The following is a 17,512-nucleotide window of genomic DNA, read 5'->3' as shown; positions in this document are numbered from 1 at the left end:
ATTGGCGGTTCCCCCGGGTAATGACCATAATAACCTACCTTGACCTTTGTACCCTGGGTAATTGCATGTCGCTATTAGGGTCTTGCTAACGCTGTGAATGGATGGATGGGCGCCATCCTCGGCGCTCCTCCTTGCCTTGTTAGGTTTTCTAGTTATTTTTTTACAACAATTGAATAATTGAATATATCAGTGTTCTACTACCTTATCCTATGTGATAGTTACATAGTGGGAACAAAAGCTGGCCACTTTTTTTTTTTTGTTTGTTTTTGTCGTATTCCATCATGCAGGATGGTGTTCATACAAGCTGTTGAAATGTGTGGGTCTGAGCTGGGAAACTTAAGTAGTGTGGGTCACTGCTGGTATGAGAGTGGTTAAATTTATCATTGCTGGTACGAGAATGGTTGAGGTTTATCACTGGTGGTGCGAGAATGGTTGAGGTTGATTAAGATGTGGCAAAGTATTATTCCTGCTGCAGTGTTGTATACCTAAAGATTTTTCTTGATAAGTAACAATGTTTTTCTTAGCTGTTTTATGGTTTCCTTAATCTACGGACTTGGGTGGTTGGTAGGATATTTATTTTCAGTTTGCAGTGTACTAAAATGTTCTAACAGTCTGTAGGCACCTGGGTGCAAGTTGGTTGATCTGGGTAGCAGTCTTCGGTACACTTGCAGTTATTAAGCTGTTAACTGTGTTAAAAATGTGTGTGGAACTGTTAGCCCACCGTCTGAACAAATTTACAAGTAGGATGCGTTGATGCCAGTTAAGAGTTATTGATTAAAGGAATTGGAGCTACCCTCTAATTCCTTGGGTTAACCTTGATTGCCTCCCATTTACAGTGCGTTGTGACCCCTCGAGCTTAGTGCTTATCATTGAATATAGGCGTTGCATGACCTCTCTTGGTCAATAATAATAAAATCTTGCAGTCGTGGCAACCGGAGACGCCCTCGAGGTCACCAGATCAGGACATGGACGACGCAGACTCTGTCAAGAGCTTCGGGTCTGTCTCGTCGGCCGTGAGCTGTGATGCAGCACTGACACAGCACCACTATCACCAACAGCACTCCTCATGTGGGGGCAGCAGCAGTAGGGGTAGCAAGAGCCTAAAGTATGTGCTTCACTGCCGTCACAACCACGACATCGACCCTGATAATTACTTGACGCCCACCCAGCGTGCTGCACGACGCATCCGAGAGCTCAAGGTATGTCACCGTGTGAGGGAGATTTAGATTTTGCCACCGAAGTGGCTAGTTTATTGTGCACCCCATATCCATCCTGTGGACGGTAGCGCGAGAGCATGTGGATACACAAAAGGCCTAGGAACTAGGCCCCAAAGGGTTAACAGGAATACATATGGATTTATATCTACATATCTATAGTTCACTTATCTGTTACAAGCAAATTTAGGAAATTTGCTTAGTATATCTGGTATCTTATTTTCATTAATAAGATATCTTGACATGTCACATAGGTTATTATACTGTCTGTCTCTGTATTCCTCAATAAGTGGACAATTAAGCACATAGTGTTCAAGAGAGTGACCATATGCCTGATCACATAATTTACATTTAGTTTGATCATCATCTGTCTCTCTCCCAAACTGCCAGAAGTACTTGTAACCAAGCCTAAGCCTGGCCACTACAGCATCAGTCAGTCTGTTCACATTGCAAGTTGCTCCATAAACATACTTATCTACGTTCATGTTATCATAGTGGGTTATAGATCTACTCAGGCTTCTAACTGCATTCCTATAACAATCATCTTCATTATTTACTTCTCTCCTAATATTATTCCTAATGCTAGACACAGTTATACCAAAGTTATATTCTACGTTCTCCTTCTGGATACTCTTCTTGGCTAACATATCAACTTTATCATGAAGGAGTAATCCAATGTGTGATGGGATCCATAGCAATTGTACATTAATTCCTTTGTCCTTAATTTTTGAGTATCTATACCTGGCTTCCCCAATGAGCATGTTGTTGGAGTCATTATATGAGCCAAGAGCCTTCAATGATGACATAGAATCAGTAATGATGATAGTCAAGCTCAGTGTCATAGGTTAGCTTTAGCGCCATTAGGATTGCAAACAATTCAGTTTGCAGTGTAGACACCCAGTTGTTAATTCTTATGCCTAACTCAACAAATTTATTATCGTTCTTAACTAGGGAGGTGGCAACAAGAGCAGATGCAGCCCTGCCAGAGGACTCCTGTTTAGATCCATCATTGTATATAACTTGTGATAACTTATTACTACCAGCTAGGCGAAAAATTTCTTCTTGAGCAGTTGCTCTAACAAGAGATTTAAGGAAGGGATTACTAGGAATGAGCTTCTTGGGAGGGACTTGTAGGTATGTGATATTAAATGAACACATCTTCCATGGAGGGGTGAAATGCTCTTGTTGCCTACAGTGATACAGTTCATGCAGGTTATAAAACTTAATGCAATTGCACGTTTTCACAATCCATTTAGATCTGTGTGTATTTACCTCTAGACACTTGGTAAGATTCACTGTGACAGTGTCTGGTTCGTTTCTCAACATTCTAATACCGAGTACAGTGTTAATTTCAACAATCCTATCACTGATACTAGAAATACCAAGCTCCTTCCTCATGTTAAGAACTTTTGTAGATCTGGGACAGCCAAGAATAGTCCTGAGAGCTTCATTTTGCATTAACTCCAAGGGTCAGAGGGAACTTTCTCTAGCTAATATCAACATGGGAGCAGCATAATCAATTAAGGACCTAACATAGGCTATGTACATCATTCTCACGATTCTCACATTAGCACCATAGTTGGGATTGTAGCCAGCAACAGCTTTGAGAGCATTTAGCCTAGCTTTACATTTCTTGTTTAGTTGTGGTATAGTGGATTTGTTAAAGGGTACATCTACACCAAGATATCTGTAAGTTTTAACGTAGCTAATGATTTCACCCTGCAAATAGATGGGTGGGGGATGTCGTTTGCTTGTTAATATCTTTGTTTTAGAGGAAGATATTATGAGGCCTAGTCGATTACAAATTGCTTGAACTTCATTAAGAATGGTATTCATCTTCTTATGCCCTGTTGTATGGATCATGATATCATCAGCATAGCTTATAGCTATGTTTAGGTGAGGCAGGTAGAGCATTTAGGAGAGCATTAATCAGAATATTAAATAGCATGGGACTAAGAACTCCTCCCTGCGGTGTACCTAAAGACATTTCTTTCGAATCACTTCTGAAGCCTTGGTAAAGGACAGAGGATACTCTATTTGACAGGTATCCTATTATCCAGCAGAGTAAGCTACCACCAATATTCATTTTGGCTAGTTCATATAGTATAACGGTTCTGTTTGCAATATCAAATGCAGATTTTAGATCAAGAAAAGTGGTAAAACTAGTAGAGGTGTGTGCAGTGAGAAAGGTGGAAATGCAGTTCTGCACACTTTTACCTTTCATGAACCCATAGAGGTAGGGGGAAAGTTGATGTTTGATTCTGTAGTACAATCTGTTAAGCATCATTCTTTCAAAAGTTTTGCAAAGACAACTAGTTAAGGAGATCGGCCTAAATGTATCAGGCTGTTGGGGCTTAGGGATAGGCACAATGAGACTATTGGTCCAGGAAGTAGGAAGAACGCCCTCAATGTAACTGAGATTATACAGTGCCAACAAAGGGTTATCAGGCACGTGCCTTAGAGTTCTGAGAATATCATAGGTTATACCATCCTCTCCAGGAGCAGTTGATCGACCTTTGGTTAATGCATTATCTAATTCATACTCGGTAAAGAGGCAATCACTCTCATCAATATTTTGGCTCATAAAATTAATCAGTTTCAACATTTCTTCAGAAGTACTCTCTAAATTTTTTCTAATATGAGATGGAAGGCTTTCATGCCTGGATGTTTTGGACCAGTCATTTATGAGGTCATTTGCTTTTTCAAGAGGAAAGGGATGAGCAACATTGCCAGTCTTTTTCCTGGTTATTTTGTTTATACCTTTCCAAGCCAAACTCAAAGGGGTGGACCTATTTAATCCACTAACAAACTGTTCCCATTCCTGTTGCCTAAGTTCTTCCTTTCTATTCCTTGCATTTGTTAGTGCAGCTTGGAACGTTCTGAGCAGGTCTGGGGTTCTACATTCACGGTATGCTTTACCAATCCTCCTAGCTGCATGTGTTAGATTGCGCAGCTGTGGATCATTATAGTATTTACATTGGTTTTTATTGTTATTTATAGTGGAGGGTCTTTGTTTCCTATTCCTGCCCACTTGATCTGTGAGAACACTCTCAATAGTGGTAATTAAATCATCATTAAATTTTTGTGTGCCAGTGGGCTCGTAATTCTTATACCATTGATCCAAGTGGTTAATAAAGTTGTCTCTGTGTTCTGGTTTGAGAATAAGTTTCCTCCTTCTGTATTTAGCTCCTTGATTGCTGGAGATGTGATCAAGATTGACAGTTGTTAGTCTTGGGAAGTGATCAGATAGAAGATCATCAACTATGACAGAGTCATGCATCATATATGATGTATTAAATCCAAGACACAGATCTAGTATGCCACCATATATGTGAGTAGGCTCAGTAGTGCCCACAATTCGAACATTATCATGCTCATTCAGCAATCTCACTAGTTTAGTTCCATTGGTGTTTGTAATAGACCCACCAATATTCTTATGTCTGGCATTAAAATCACCAAGAATGATGGTAGGTTCACTATTGATGCGATCTGGTAAAGCATCAGGTCGAAGCTGGTTCGCTGGGGCATAGAGATTAAAAATGTTTATGGAAAAATCGCCTGCATATACTTTGACACCATGATACTGCATGTTAACTCGACTCTGCAAGGAAAGGAGTGAATGTGGCAAGTTCTTTCTGACATACATCACACAACAGTTGGTTGACCTTAGGTTATAAGCTGCATATCCAGGCAAGTTTGGTGGAGGTGCTCCATCTTTCAATTTACATTCCTGCAAACAGATGACATCAATATTCTTGGTTGCACTAATATGATGTAAGTCAGGCAACCGCTTCCTGATGGAAGCAATGTTCCATGAAAAGATTTGTAATGTATCCATTGTAGTGAGTTATTACAATCTCTTGCTCATAAGATGGTAAAACTATTATGCTTTGACTGCAGTGTGCAGATACTTAAGAGCAAATAGCATAGTTTGTACGTCTTTATCTTCAGAACCTTTATTTTTAAGCATTTTTCGGCATTTTGGCAGCCAGTTATAAGGCAAGTTTTGAAGGCAAGAGTTATGGGCTTCTTTCTGTGTGAGGGAGGCGGCGGTGAAGGCGCTGCGAGAAGTTTGATTTATTTTAGCAGTAATTAATAATGTAGAGAAAGTAGGCTGCCACTTTTACCAACATCTTAACCCTAAAACAATTAGTTATACTGCAATAAAACTTTTCCACAATGTTTTCAATAATTTTTCTTTTTATTCACCACATAATTGCTAAATTTTTCTGTAAAGGCTTCACATAGGCAGAGGAAGGATCAGCACAGCAGTTGCAACCTCGGTCTCATAGCCAGGCCTGTACTTTCAGACAGACATTCTCCTTCCCCTCCCACCCCACAAAAAATGTTAGAGGGGACAAAAAATGTTCATAAAAAAGCCATCTTTATATGTTGCATTGCCTTAGGAATATTGATAAAACATCTTGCACACATTTTTATATTAATCTGAGACCACAATTAGGTGCATTTATTAAAATAGACTAACAATTAGTATTTTTCAATATGCATATCAAAAATATACCCCCCCCCCCCAAAAAAAAAAACAAAAAAAAAAACAAAAAAAAGACAACTGTACAGTAATATAGTTTAAAACAATGATGCATTGAAAGATTTATCACAAAATTATAATAATAATATAAAGAAACTTGGCACAAAACCCAGCATATGATTACCAATAGACCCGTGGCTGTCTTCAACAAGTCACTGGACAGGCACCTAAAGTCAGTACCTGATCAGCCAGGCTGTGGTTCTTATGTCTGTTTACATGCGGCCAGCAGTAACATCTTGGTTGATCAAGGCCAATGGTATTGATGACTGGACAGACATTTTTCTTAACAAATTACTTAGACTATACAACAAACATTGTCCTATAAAAACGAAAGATCACAAACAAACGGCTTGGTTGCCCATGGCTAACCAGCACCATTCTGAAATCCATTGACAAGAAACACCAATATGAAAAGCAATATAGACAGGGTTTAATACACAAAGATATTCTTAAACACTATTCATCAGTTCTCGCCAAAGTAATAAAGAAAGCCAAACAACTATACTACTCCAGTAGATTCACAGACACTAGAGGAGATATAAAAAAGACCTGGAAAACACACACTCAGATTCTAGGGACCCACAAACTGAAAAAACAAGAATATTGTCCTAACTAAACCTAATGAAACACCACTACATCCCACTGACACAGCTAACAAGATAAACGACTTCTTCTCAACCATAGGATCTAATCTCGCCAATAAAATCCCACATACTAATGCCCATGCCGGGGACTACCTAGATGGGAATTTCCCAAATTCCTTCTATCTTGCACCAACTGAGCCCTCGGAAGTCACCGAGATTATAAAGTCACTTAAAAACAACTCAGGGAATCTGTCTAATATCCCACCAGTACTGTACAAGCGAGCGGCCCATATCCTTTCGCATGCTATTTCATTACTTTAGTTACTGCAGTTAGAATGATAACAAATTCTCACTACAGGCAACACACTCCACCAATATTCAAAACACTCAACCTACTCACCATACAAAACATCCATACTTATTATTGCACCTATTACATACATAGAACACTTAACTCTGATATTAACCCTCCCCTCAAACATCTCCTTGCCAACCTCAACAGAACACATGACCATAACACAAGGCACAGATCACTCTTTGATGTTCCTAGTGTCCATCTCACGCTATGCAAAAACTCAATGCACATAAAAGGCCCTAAAATCTGGAATTCATTACCTGTAAATATAAAAGAAACACTAGCTGTTTATAAATTCAAGTCTCTTCTCAACGATCACTTACTCACTCAAAACCAAATAAATACTGAATAACTGAACCTTATAAATTGTATATCCTATGTTACTCACAATTATATCACACAAATGTTAAACCTAGGACCCAATCTAACTTTATTATTTTTTTTAAATACACTACCTAACAGAATACTCCATTCGACTGAATGTACAGCAATGCAAGCAACCATATGACCTGTCTTTGTACAACTCATTTGTGCTTTATAGTTATCTGTTTACAATAATGTTTTATCACTGATTTCATCATTGCTTAGTTAATCTTAAGTTAATTTTAAGCCAGCCCGTAATGCTATGCATATAAGTGGCTTTGGCATGCTGCTCTTACCTGTATTTTTTGTACCTCTGTATGTATGCTTAAATTACTAAATAAATAAATAAACAAGTCACTAGAAACTAGCACCTTCCCGAAACTACTCAAGATGGCAAGGGTTACACCAATACATAAAGGTGGTGACCCTACAGACTTAAACAACTATAGGCCAATATCAAACTTACCATTGCTATCCAAAATCTTTGAGAAACTCGTGCACAGGAGACTATATTCATTTATAACAGCACAAAACATACTCGACCCCTGCCAATTTGGATTTAGGAAAAATAAAAGCACTAATGATGCAATCATAAAAATGCTAGATCTGCTTTACACAGCATTGGAAAATAAGGAATATCCACTAGGAATTTTTATTGACCTAAGAAAAGCTTTTGACACAGTAGACCACGACATCCTACTCCACAAACTTGACCATTACGGTATAAGAGGCCATGCGCTTGCTTATTTCAAATCTTACCTTACTAATAGGTATCATTATGTTACCATTAAAGACACAGCATCAACAACACGGCCACTTGATACTGGAGTTCCACAGGGAAGTGTCCTTGGTCCCCTGCTTTTCCTCATATACATCAATGATCTTCCAAACGTATCCCAACACCTGAAACCCATTCTCTTTGCTGACGACATGACTTATGTCATCTCTCACCCTAATCTTGCCACCCTCAACACCATTGTTAACGAGGAGCTGATCAAAATATCGACTTGGATGACAGCCAATAAACTTACGCTTAACACTGACAAAACCTACTATATTATGTTTGGTAGCAGAGCAGGAGATGCACAAATTAACATTAAGATCGACAACACACTAATTACCAGACATAATGAGGGCAAATTCCTAGGCCTATACCTTGACAACAACCTGAATTTCAGCACCCATATCCAACACATAACCAAAAAAGTATCCAAAACAGTTGGGATCCTCTCCAAGATACGATACTACGTGCCGCAAAATGCCCTTCTCACACTATACCACTCACTTATTTATCCATACCTCACCTATGCTATTTGTGCTTGGGGATCAACTGCAGCAACACACCTAAAGCCAATAATAACCCAACAAAAAGCTGCAGTAAGAATAATCACTAAATCCCATCCCTGGCAACACCCCCCCCCCCCCCCACTCTTCATAGATCTAAACTTACTCCCTGTTCAGTACATCCACGCTTACTACTGTGCAATCTACATCTACAGGACCTTAAACTCCAATATCAACCTTGACCTAAAATGCTTTCTTGATAGTTGTGACAGAACCCACAGGCATAACACCAGACACAAACATCTCTACGACATTCCCCATGTCCGACTAAACCTTTACAAAAATTCAATGTGTGTCAAAGGCCCTAAAATCTGGAACACCCTACCTGAGAACTCTAGAACTGCAGACACATTAATCACCTTCAAAACTACCATTAGAAAACATCTTTTCTCCCTGATAAACCCCATCAACTAACTACACGAATACCACCTGGTGGTTCACACTTACTCACTCGCCCATTTGACCATAAACAGAAATATTAATCTCAATCTTAAAATAATGAATCCTATGATACTCCAATACTGAAACTATGTACTGTGCCAAAACAAAAGCATTCACATTGCTAAACTCACAAACTAGTATTTAGTCACTTAGCCATAATACCAACTTACCTCATAATTTGTAATATTTTAAAGTAAAGAATTAAACTAAGTCTGCCCGAAATGCCTAGCCATGCTAGGCGTTCTAGTGGTACACTCTGTAATCATTATTTAACTACATGTAAACCACACAACAACCAAATTCTGTAAATTCAACATTGTAATCTTTATAGAGAACAAACTTTGAATTTGAATCAGACCCTGATCCACCACGAGGCCAGGTCTTGGACCAGGCCACAGGGCTGTTGACCCGTGAAACCCCTCTCCAGGTATACTCTAGATATCCATACAGTCATATACAGCCTCTCCTTACTTAACAATGTACGTAATTGTTTACTGACACCTCAGACTTACGATGGGCTCTGACCAGTATTCATTCCTAAATAATGTATGCTAGAGCTGATTTTCCCTATTCTTTTTATATCAGTATACAGTACACTATTGTATAAACATTTAAAAATATACCAGAAATGTTATAAATGGTTCAAAGGTGACATTAAAACAATATCAAAGCTGATTGACACACTCACTACCATTATAGTATGCTCCTCACTTAGTGATGAATTCGTTTAATGACTTAATCTTAGGAACAGAACTCTGTCGTTAGGTGAGGAGAGGCTGTATTTACAACAGTTTTCAGGCATTTTAGCTAGCATTGAGTATTGCTCTCTGGTGCCGGTGTCCAGCAGCAGTAGTCAGCCATCAAACTGATCAGGTAGGTAAATATCTGTGTTGAATGGAACTGAATCAAAAGAGGCACTCACAAGTCACCATATGGTAATTAATATCCCAATTCATACTTGAAAAATAGAAAATTAGGATATACACAACTCAAATCTAACTCGAACCTTCCATTAACTTTGAAGCTATCCTCGTAAAATTTATAATCCTAAAAATGCATTTTTTTTCTTTTCATACATATTTAAATTTAAATTCTATGCAATCCTACAAGGAAAAAAATACTCTTAAGAAAATTTTGATAAAACTGAATAAAAATGTACAACCTAAAATGAAGACAAAAATGACGATTTACCCATGTTCAGGGGTTGCAGCTGATCAGAAGACATACATATATTCTGCAGTTAGTAAATGGGGAGTTAGTAAATGGGGAAAAAGTTTATCTAATAAAATTGGCAAATTAAAATTTACATAGCTCTTGGTAAGTCCAGTAATTAAAGTTTGAAGCTGATCAAATTTGCACCTACTTGGACTAAACTTATGAGGTATCATCCTTCTTGTAGAATAAATCATCAGTAATATTTTGAAACCATTGGGAAGAAGCATTCTTTAATTACTGAATGTAAATGAATATCACTAATTAATAAAACCAGCAAATTGGGATTTATGCCACCAATAATAGCACGAATCTTGCCTTCAGAAAATCGTACTAGTGGTGAAAATTTGAAGACAATTATATGAGCCATTCTCTAGTTATGGCACAGATTCCAATGATTCAAAGTTTTTTCCCCCAAAAAGTCAGTGGATTTTTTGGGGTTATCCATTGGGTGATTAGATTTAGATTTTGCCACCGAAGTGGCTAGTTTATTGTGCACCCCATATCCATCCTGTGGACGGTAGCACGAGAGCATATGGATACACAAAAGGCCTAGGAACTAGGCCCCAAAGGGTTAACAGGAATACATATGGATTTATATCTACATATCTATAGTTTACTTATCTGTTACAAGCAAATTTAGGAAATTTGCTTAGTATATCTGGTATCTTATTTTCATTAATAAGATATCTTGACATGTCACATAGGTTATTATACTGTCTGTCTCTGTATTTCTCAATAAGTGGACAATTAAGCACATAGTGTTCAAGAGAGTGACCATATGCCTGATCACATAATTTACATTTAGTTTGATCATCATCTGTGTCTCTCCCAAACTGCCAGAAGTACTTGTAGCCAAGCCTAAGCCTGGCCACTACAACATCAGTCAGTGAAACCTAGCAGTTTGCATGAAAAACATTGATCACAGCAGAAATAAATGACCAAATACCAGGATACAACCTCCAGCAGTGTGGGAGTTTCTAAACACATTTGCATGGCTGTTCATGTTTGACATATGAGATATAGCAATTCAGATTGTATTTTATATTGTGTTATCATAACTTAAATCTATATAACACTGTAAAGTGTACGCCCATTACATTTGTTGTCCCCTTCAAGACTGTTGTAAAAACAATTGAACTTGTGTGTATGTGTTCTAAATAAAATGTTTGTTGCTCCTAGAGTCAGCTAGCTGAGGCCAGGCGGGAGGTACACCTGAGAGATGCTGAGATCTCCCGTCTCACACGTGAGCTGGTGGAGCTGAGGCTGCTCAAGGCTCGCACTCAGCAGCGAGACGATGATGTCAAGGTCAGTACTACTATCAGCAACTCACAGGTGGTGAGGTACTCAGTCAAGAAGAGATGGTGTGGTAAACGAGAGGCAGCAACAATAAAGTAAAGGTTTGTTATTAGTTTATGGGGGGAAATAGTAAACCCTGGGGAATGAGAGGCATTGGTCTGATCCAAGGCAGTGGAGGGTAGCTCCCTTTCTCTGGATCAAGAGCCCTTTTCTGGCATCAAGACACTTTGATTGGAAGGTAAGGCAGAGAGGCCATGAAACAGGTCTCTTGATGCTGATGACTTTCTTTTTTCATCCAAGACATTGGAGCCACCCTCTTTCATGGATCGAACCAGATTACTGCCCCAGGTAGTGTGTGACTCATACTCTGGTATTTAGGTTAGGTTTATTGACTGTCTTCTGTAAGTAAAATTTAGTGAATTGTAAAATATATTACTGTTACAATTTAGGGAATTGTAACATTAATATATGTATTACATAATAGTAGGGGAGCACTGCAGTAGGCCTGAATTTTTTATGAACTTTTTTTTTCACATTCTGTATAATCAAGTTCTGCCTCCCCTAGTTTATTAAGTGCCACTGTTTTTATTCCCAAGGATTTGGATTTTACACATTATGCTGCATCTGTCATTATTTGGACCATAATATTAGCTTGTCCAACTCTTCCTTAAGTTTAATGGTATCCTTCTCTGAATCTGTTTGGTTTATTTTTGTGTTAGCAAATTTATTCCTGTTACTATATATTTCCTTGTCAGTCATTAATGTAGATTGAGAAACATTGGACCCAAAACTTTTGTGGAATGCTACTTGTTACTATTCCCCCTGTCTGATTTCATTCCATTTATGCCAGCATTCTGCTCATCAGTCAACAGTACCTTGATCCACGAGAGAAGTTTTTCCTATATTGCCATGTGTTACTGCTTGGAGGCTGTATAAATCTATGAAAAGCTTTGCTGAAATCTATATAGAGAACATCATACACCTCATGTCCTCTGCCTCACATGCTTTACTGAAGAATGTCAATAAATTTGTTAGGAGGCAAGAATGACTTCTAGTGAATCAGTACCATGCGTTATTGTGTGGTGGCCTCTAATTATATTGGCAGATTATTGATTCTTATAATTTGCATACTGTTGAGGTTAGACTTATTGGTTGGTTGTTTGATGGTAGGCATATTTCCCTTTTTTTTTTTTTTTTTTTTTTTTTTTTTTTTTTTTTTCGACAAACTGGCCATGTCCCACCTAGGCAGGGTGACCTAAAAAGAAAAACAAAAGTACTATTTCTCATTTTGTAAATAGGAATCATATTTGCTCTCATCCACATCTCTACCACAATACCTGTTTGCAGTGATATGGTAAAGAAATTACAGGCGCTCTTTGACTTACGATGGGGTTATGTTCCAGTGAACTCATCGTAAATCGAAAATATCAAAAGTTGAATATAAATATATAAATACAGTACTGTCGATTAATGAGTCTTTGGTCTCTTTAACCTGCAACACTTTATACAGCCTAGAGCTGCTATAGGCCCCAGAACATATTCATTGTAGGTGTCATTGCTTGATCTGCAAATGTGTGGGGAGGGTTGACACAATCCTGTACAACACCTGTGCAAACATGTTACAAGCTATCACCTGCTGTCAGTTATCACCTGGAAATCAGTCAAAATTACCATATTTTACATGCTAAAACACTACTTTTACTTAATGTGTCCAAAGTAATACCCACCATTATATAAATGCAAGCTATCCAAGAAAACATGAAAATTTTTTAAATCTCGAGCAAAGTTTCTCAAAGTTCTGAGTGTGTTGTTATTGTTGCGTTGAAAGTTGTGATGGTCCCAGGGTCATTATGTCCATCTCACTGCTGTGAAACTAACCACCAGAATGCTTTTGCAAATTTATTTTATATTTTATTAACACATTGGTCATTTCTCACCAAGGCAGGGTGGACCAAAAAAGAAAAACATTCATTATCATTCAGTTCATCACTGTCTTGCCAGAGGCATGCTTATACTACAGTTATAAAACTGCAACATTAACACCCCTCCTTCAAGAGTGCACTGTACTTCCCATCTCCAGGACTCGAGTCTGGCCTGCCAGTTTCCCTGAACCCCTTCATAAATGTTACCTTACTCACACTCCAACAGCACATAGTCCTCAAAACCATTTGTCTCCATTCTCTCCTATCTAACATGCTCATGCATGCTTGCTGAAAGTCCAAACAAAAAAGGGGCAGTGTCTACCCAAAATGTTCATGCATGATAGTGGCTTTCTTTGTACTTAAAAATATATTACTACATGTAAACTATGCACTGTATATTATGCAAAGAAATAAATTTTTGAATTAAAATTTTTGTGTAGGAGAGGGTGGTCAGATGCTTGAGCATTGGTAACCCTTAACATCACTGCCACCACAACAATAATCGCTCACACATGTCCAAGTTTCTTTGACAGAATACAAGTGTACCAGCTAAACTGATGCTTAACGACGGGGATGCATTCTGAGAAATGTCGTTAGGCAATTTCATCGTGTGAATGTTAGGGTGTACTACTACATACCTAGGCTATATGGTTTGTATGTTTCATAATAACTGCTGGTAAGCAAATAATGAACCATAAACATTCTTCATTAAAAGAACACCTTTTGGTGTTGGGATCCAAGATTTAAAGCTTTTTAAGGAGCTTATTGAGGTCTGCCAAAGCTTCTGCTAAACTCTTCACTGTGAATTTTCTTTGGGGGTTCCTTTTCTTCTGCAGGGGCCATGATCAACAAAACAAAAGATTAAATCAAGCTCGAGGGGAGGTGATGCTATCAAGACATGTTAAACACGAGATGTATGAGGCTGCTGCCAGCATAACACTGCATGCTGTTTTACAGTAATTTTTTTTTTAAGTGGAAAGTACACTCTAGAATAATGCTAAAAAGTACAGTATACTAAATACATATACCAGTAACATAATTGTTTATTATCATTATCAAGTATTATGTACTCTACATAACTGTATGTGCTGTGCTTTTATATGACTGGCAGCACAGTTGTATGTATGGTCTGTCACTGACTGAAATGTCGTTATGCAGTGTGTGACTGTATATGAAGTAGGTGTACTGTATTCATATTACATCCAGGTTCATTTAATTTTTTTTAACCTTTATTATACAAAGGAAGATAAGCAGAGGGTATATAAACACTGGGAGAGTCCCTCTCATGGGCAGGTGCAGTTTGTCGTGCACTTTCAATTTGTATATAAACAGTCTCCAGCATGCTCACATTTGAACACAGATGATGCAAATGATATGAAAACACTTCATGTATTGATTAGTATGCAGGAATCAACTGAATAAATACAGTTAATGAAACTAAATACCAGTATTGAAAAGTAAATAAATGAGATGGTTTACACCTGCGATTGCTACAGAGACTGAGAGCTTGGCTTGCCATTGCCAGGAATGTGCATAGCTATCACACCATCATAAGGTCGAAATATCCTAAAGCACCTGTAGTTAGCGTTTGGGAGATGTATGACCCCTATAGTTTGTGCTTCCTCCCCCATGAATGTAATGATAGTAACGGCTCAGGTTGTTTAAGAACCTTGACGACAATTCTTCAGTGCCTGAAAACTTGCTTGAATTGATCTATCTATCTGATCATGTTTTAAGTGACAGTATTTTAATTTTTCTTCAGGTCCTCTTAGAATTATTAATCCTTTGAGGGTCGACAGGCCCTCTCCGAAACTCATTCTCAGGGTCGGCCAAATTTCAAAAAAAAAAAAAATTTTTTTCTTTTGAAAAAAGTTTTTTTTTTCTAAACATTATAGGCTAAACAAAAAAATTTTAACGTCAATACTTACCGAGATCTGGAGGCGTGAAATTTGGCAAAATTGAACAACATATGGTAACATCGCCGACTGCCGTCACCCGGTATTTTTCTATTTACTTTTTTATGTACTATTTTCAATTATTTTTCAATTTTTCTTTTTCTGAGTAACTTTTATGACCTCTGAGGCCAACATGATCAGTATTTTGTAAGTTATTTCTTTTTCAATACTACACAATAAGGGCGTAAACACTGTTGTCATTATTTTGTTTACAGAAAATATTTACACAAACAAACGATATGAAATGTTTATTACTATTTTTCTATATTTTATATACACATATACAGTCACAGGGAATATTTCTAGAAGTTCTGAAGCCTGTGGAACTCTTTGAAACATGGTGTCATGCACAGTGGAGTTTTACACTCCTCACACATAAAACGAGTGTCTCTGCGTTGTTGTGTGCGTTTTTTTGTATGTGCACAGACGTAACACCTCTTCTGAGCCTTTTTCTTCAAAGCAGTAGCAGGCAGTTTTACCAGGAAGGGATCACCATGCTTCAGACGAGCAGGTAGTTGTTGAAAATTTGGTGGGCGGTCAATTGCAGGTGCTGTTCCTTGGTACTTGAATACTATTTGTCTGATGACAGACAAACAGAATTCGCCGTACTGTGGTTTGTTTCTGGTGCTCATCTTATACATATAAGCATTGAGCATGGAAATGTCCAGAAGATGGAAAAACAGTTTGATGTACCACTTATAACTCTTGCAAACACAATCAGCAAACCCAATCTGCATGTCACATTTGTCCACTGAACGCATGTTGAAGGTGTAATCAATCACAGCTGCAGGTTTTAGAATGGGTTCATTTCTCTCTCTATGCTGCCTGCCACTGTCTGCCATTTCATTAGGGTGAATTGATGACAACAGTGTGACATCTCGTTTGTCATGCCACCGAAATGCCATGATGTCATTGGCAGCAAACGCCTGCACCTCACCTCTACGAGTGCCAGCGTCAAACCTGGGCATATGTTTCCGATTTGCACGCACTGTGCCACACACATCTGTCATGTTCACTCGCAAAAAATCACTGAGTGAGGGGCTTGTGTACCAGTTATCTGTATATAATATATGTCCCTTACCAAGGTATGGTTCTATCATTGTTCGAACCACATCACCTGAGATGCCCAATAACTTCCTGGTATTTTGCAATGTATAACTTCCAGTGTACACAATAATATCCAATACCAGACCACTGTAACAACCACAAAGCACAAACAACTTTATACCAAAGCGTTTCCTCTTGCTTGGTATGTACTGCTTGAAAGAGAGTCTTCCTTTGAACAAAATCAAAGACTCGTCAATTACAAGCTTCCTGAAGGGATAAAAATGCGTACTGAATTTCTGTTTCAGATACACAAACACATTCCTAATCTTATATAACCTGTCAGTTCTGTCAGGCCTGGTTTTATCTGAGAAGTGAAGCATACGTAACATTAGCACAAATAGATTCACTGGCATTATATCACTGAAACCTGGTGTTGCAATCAGGGGGTCTGTTGACCAGTATGATTTCACTTTGTGCTTATACACATGTGGCATAAGCATTATTGTGGCAAAGAAAAGATACATCTCAGCCACAGTTGCCTCCTTCCACTGGTGTAGACGTGATTTTGGTGAAAGTAATGTGTTTGCCATGGTGTACTCGTAGTATGTGTTGCTTTCCATGACAATACTTTTCATCAGTGGTTCGTCAAAGAATAACTCGAAACATTCCAGTTCAGTGGCATTGTTCCCAAGTGCACAAGATGGCCGTATTCCACTTTGGCTGTCATCAAACTGGTGGGGATTTGGAACAAAATTGACAGCTTCCTGCCAATCCCAGGTGCGGTCTGCTGGTGGGTACTGGACAATGACAGGTGGTTGTGGAGGTTGTGGTTGTGGAGGCTGGTGTGGTGGGTGAGTGGGGGATGGTGGCCTTTGTTCTAGATCAGCTGAGGCAGCGGCATGGGTGGCAGCGTGGGTGGCAGCATGGCCCACTGCTGGTGCCTCACCGCCGGCACCACTACCACCACGCACATTTTCCATCCCAATTGCAACAGTATCTTCGTCATTTTCACTGTCTGTTCCTGTTGTACAGCCACGGGATGTACTCCGAGATACACTCCTTCCCCTTGGTATAACACATGGCACACTACCAGAGCGCATATATCGTCGTATATACTGACGCTTCACTGGGGAATATTGCACTTCACTATCACTACTGGAACTAGTTTGAAGAGCTTGTAGTTCATATTCACTATCACTATCATCACCCATGCTCTCATCTGAGTCT

General features: G+C 38.6%; 1 protein-coding gene across 7 annotated transcripts in view; it reads left to right on the top strand.

The window, feature by feature from the left end:
• Positions 1–17,512, top strand: part of qtc (quick-to-court) — a 398,802-nt gene that overhangs the window by 295,936 nt on the left and 85,354 nt on the right. For all 7 annotated transcript variants that reach the window (XM_070089489.1, XM_070089493.1, XM_070089490.1 and 4 more), the window contains 2 exons: positions 924–1,199; positions 11,245–11,370. In XM_070089489.1, the coding sequence (XP_069945590.1) occupies positions 924–1,199; positions 11,245–11,370 (402 nt within the window). The remainder of the gene's footprint in view (positions 1–923; positions 1,200–11,244; positions 11,371–17,512) is intronic.

The sequence above is a fragment of the Cherax quadricarinatus genome, chromosome 28 (genome assembly GCF_038502225.1).
Source record: "Cherax quadricarinatus isolate ZL_2023a chromosome 28, ASM3850222v1, whole genome shotgun sequence".
Classification (NCBI taxonomy): Eukaryota; Metazoa; Arthropoda; class Malacostraca; order Decapoda; family Parastacidae; genus Cherax; species Cherax quadricarinatus.
Note: the sequence above shows the minus strand (reverse complement) of the source record. Positions and strands in the feature narration are given on the sequence as shown.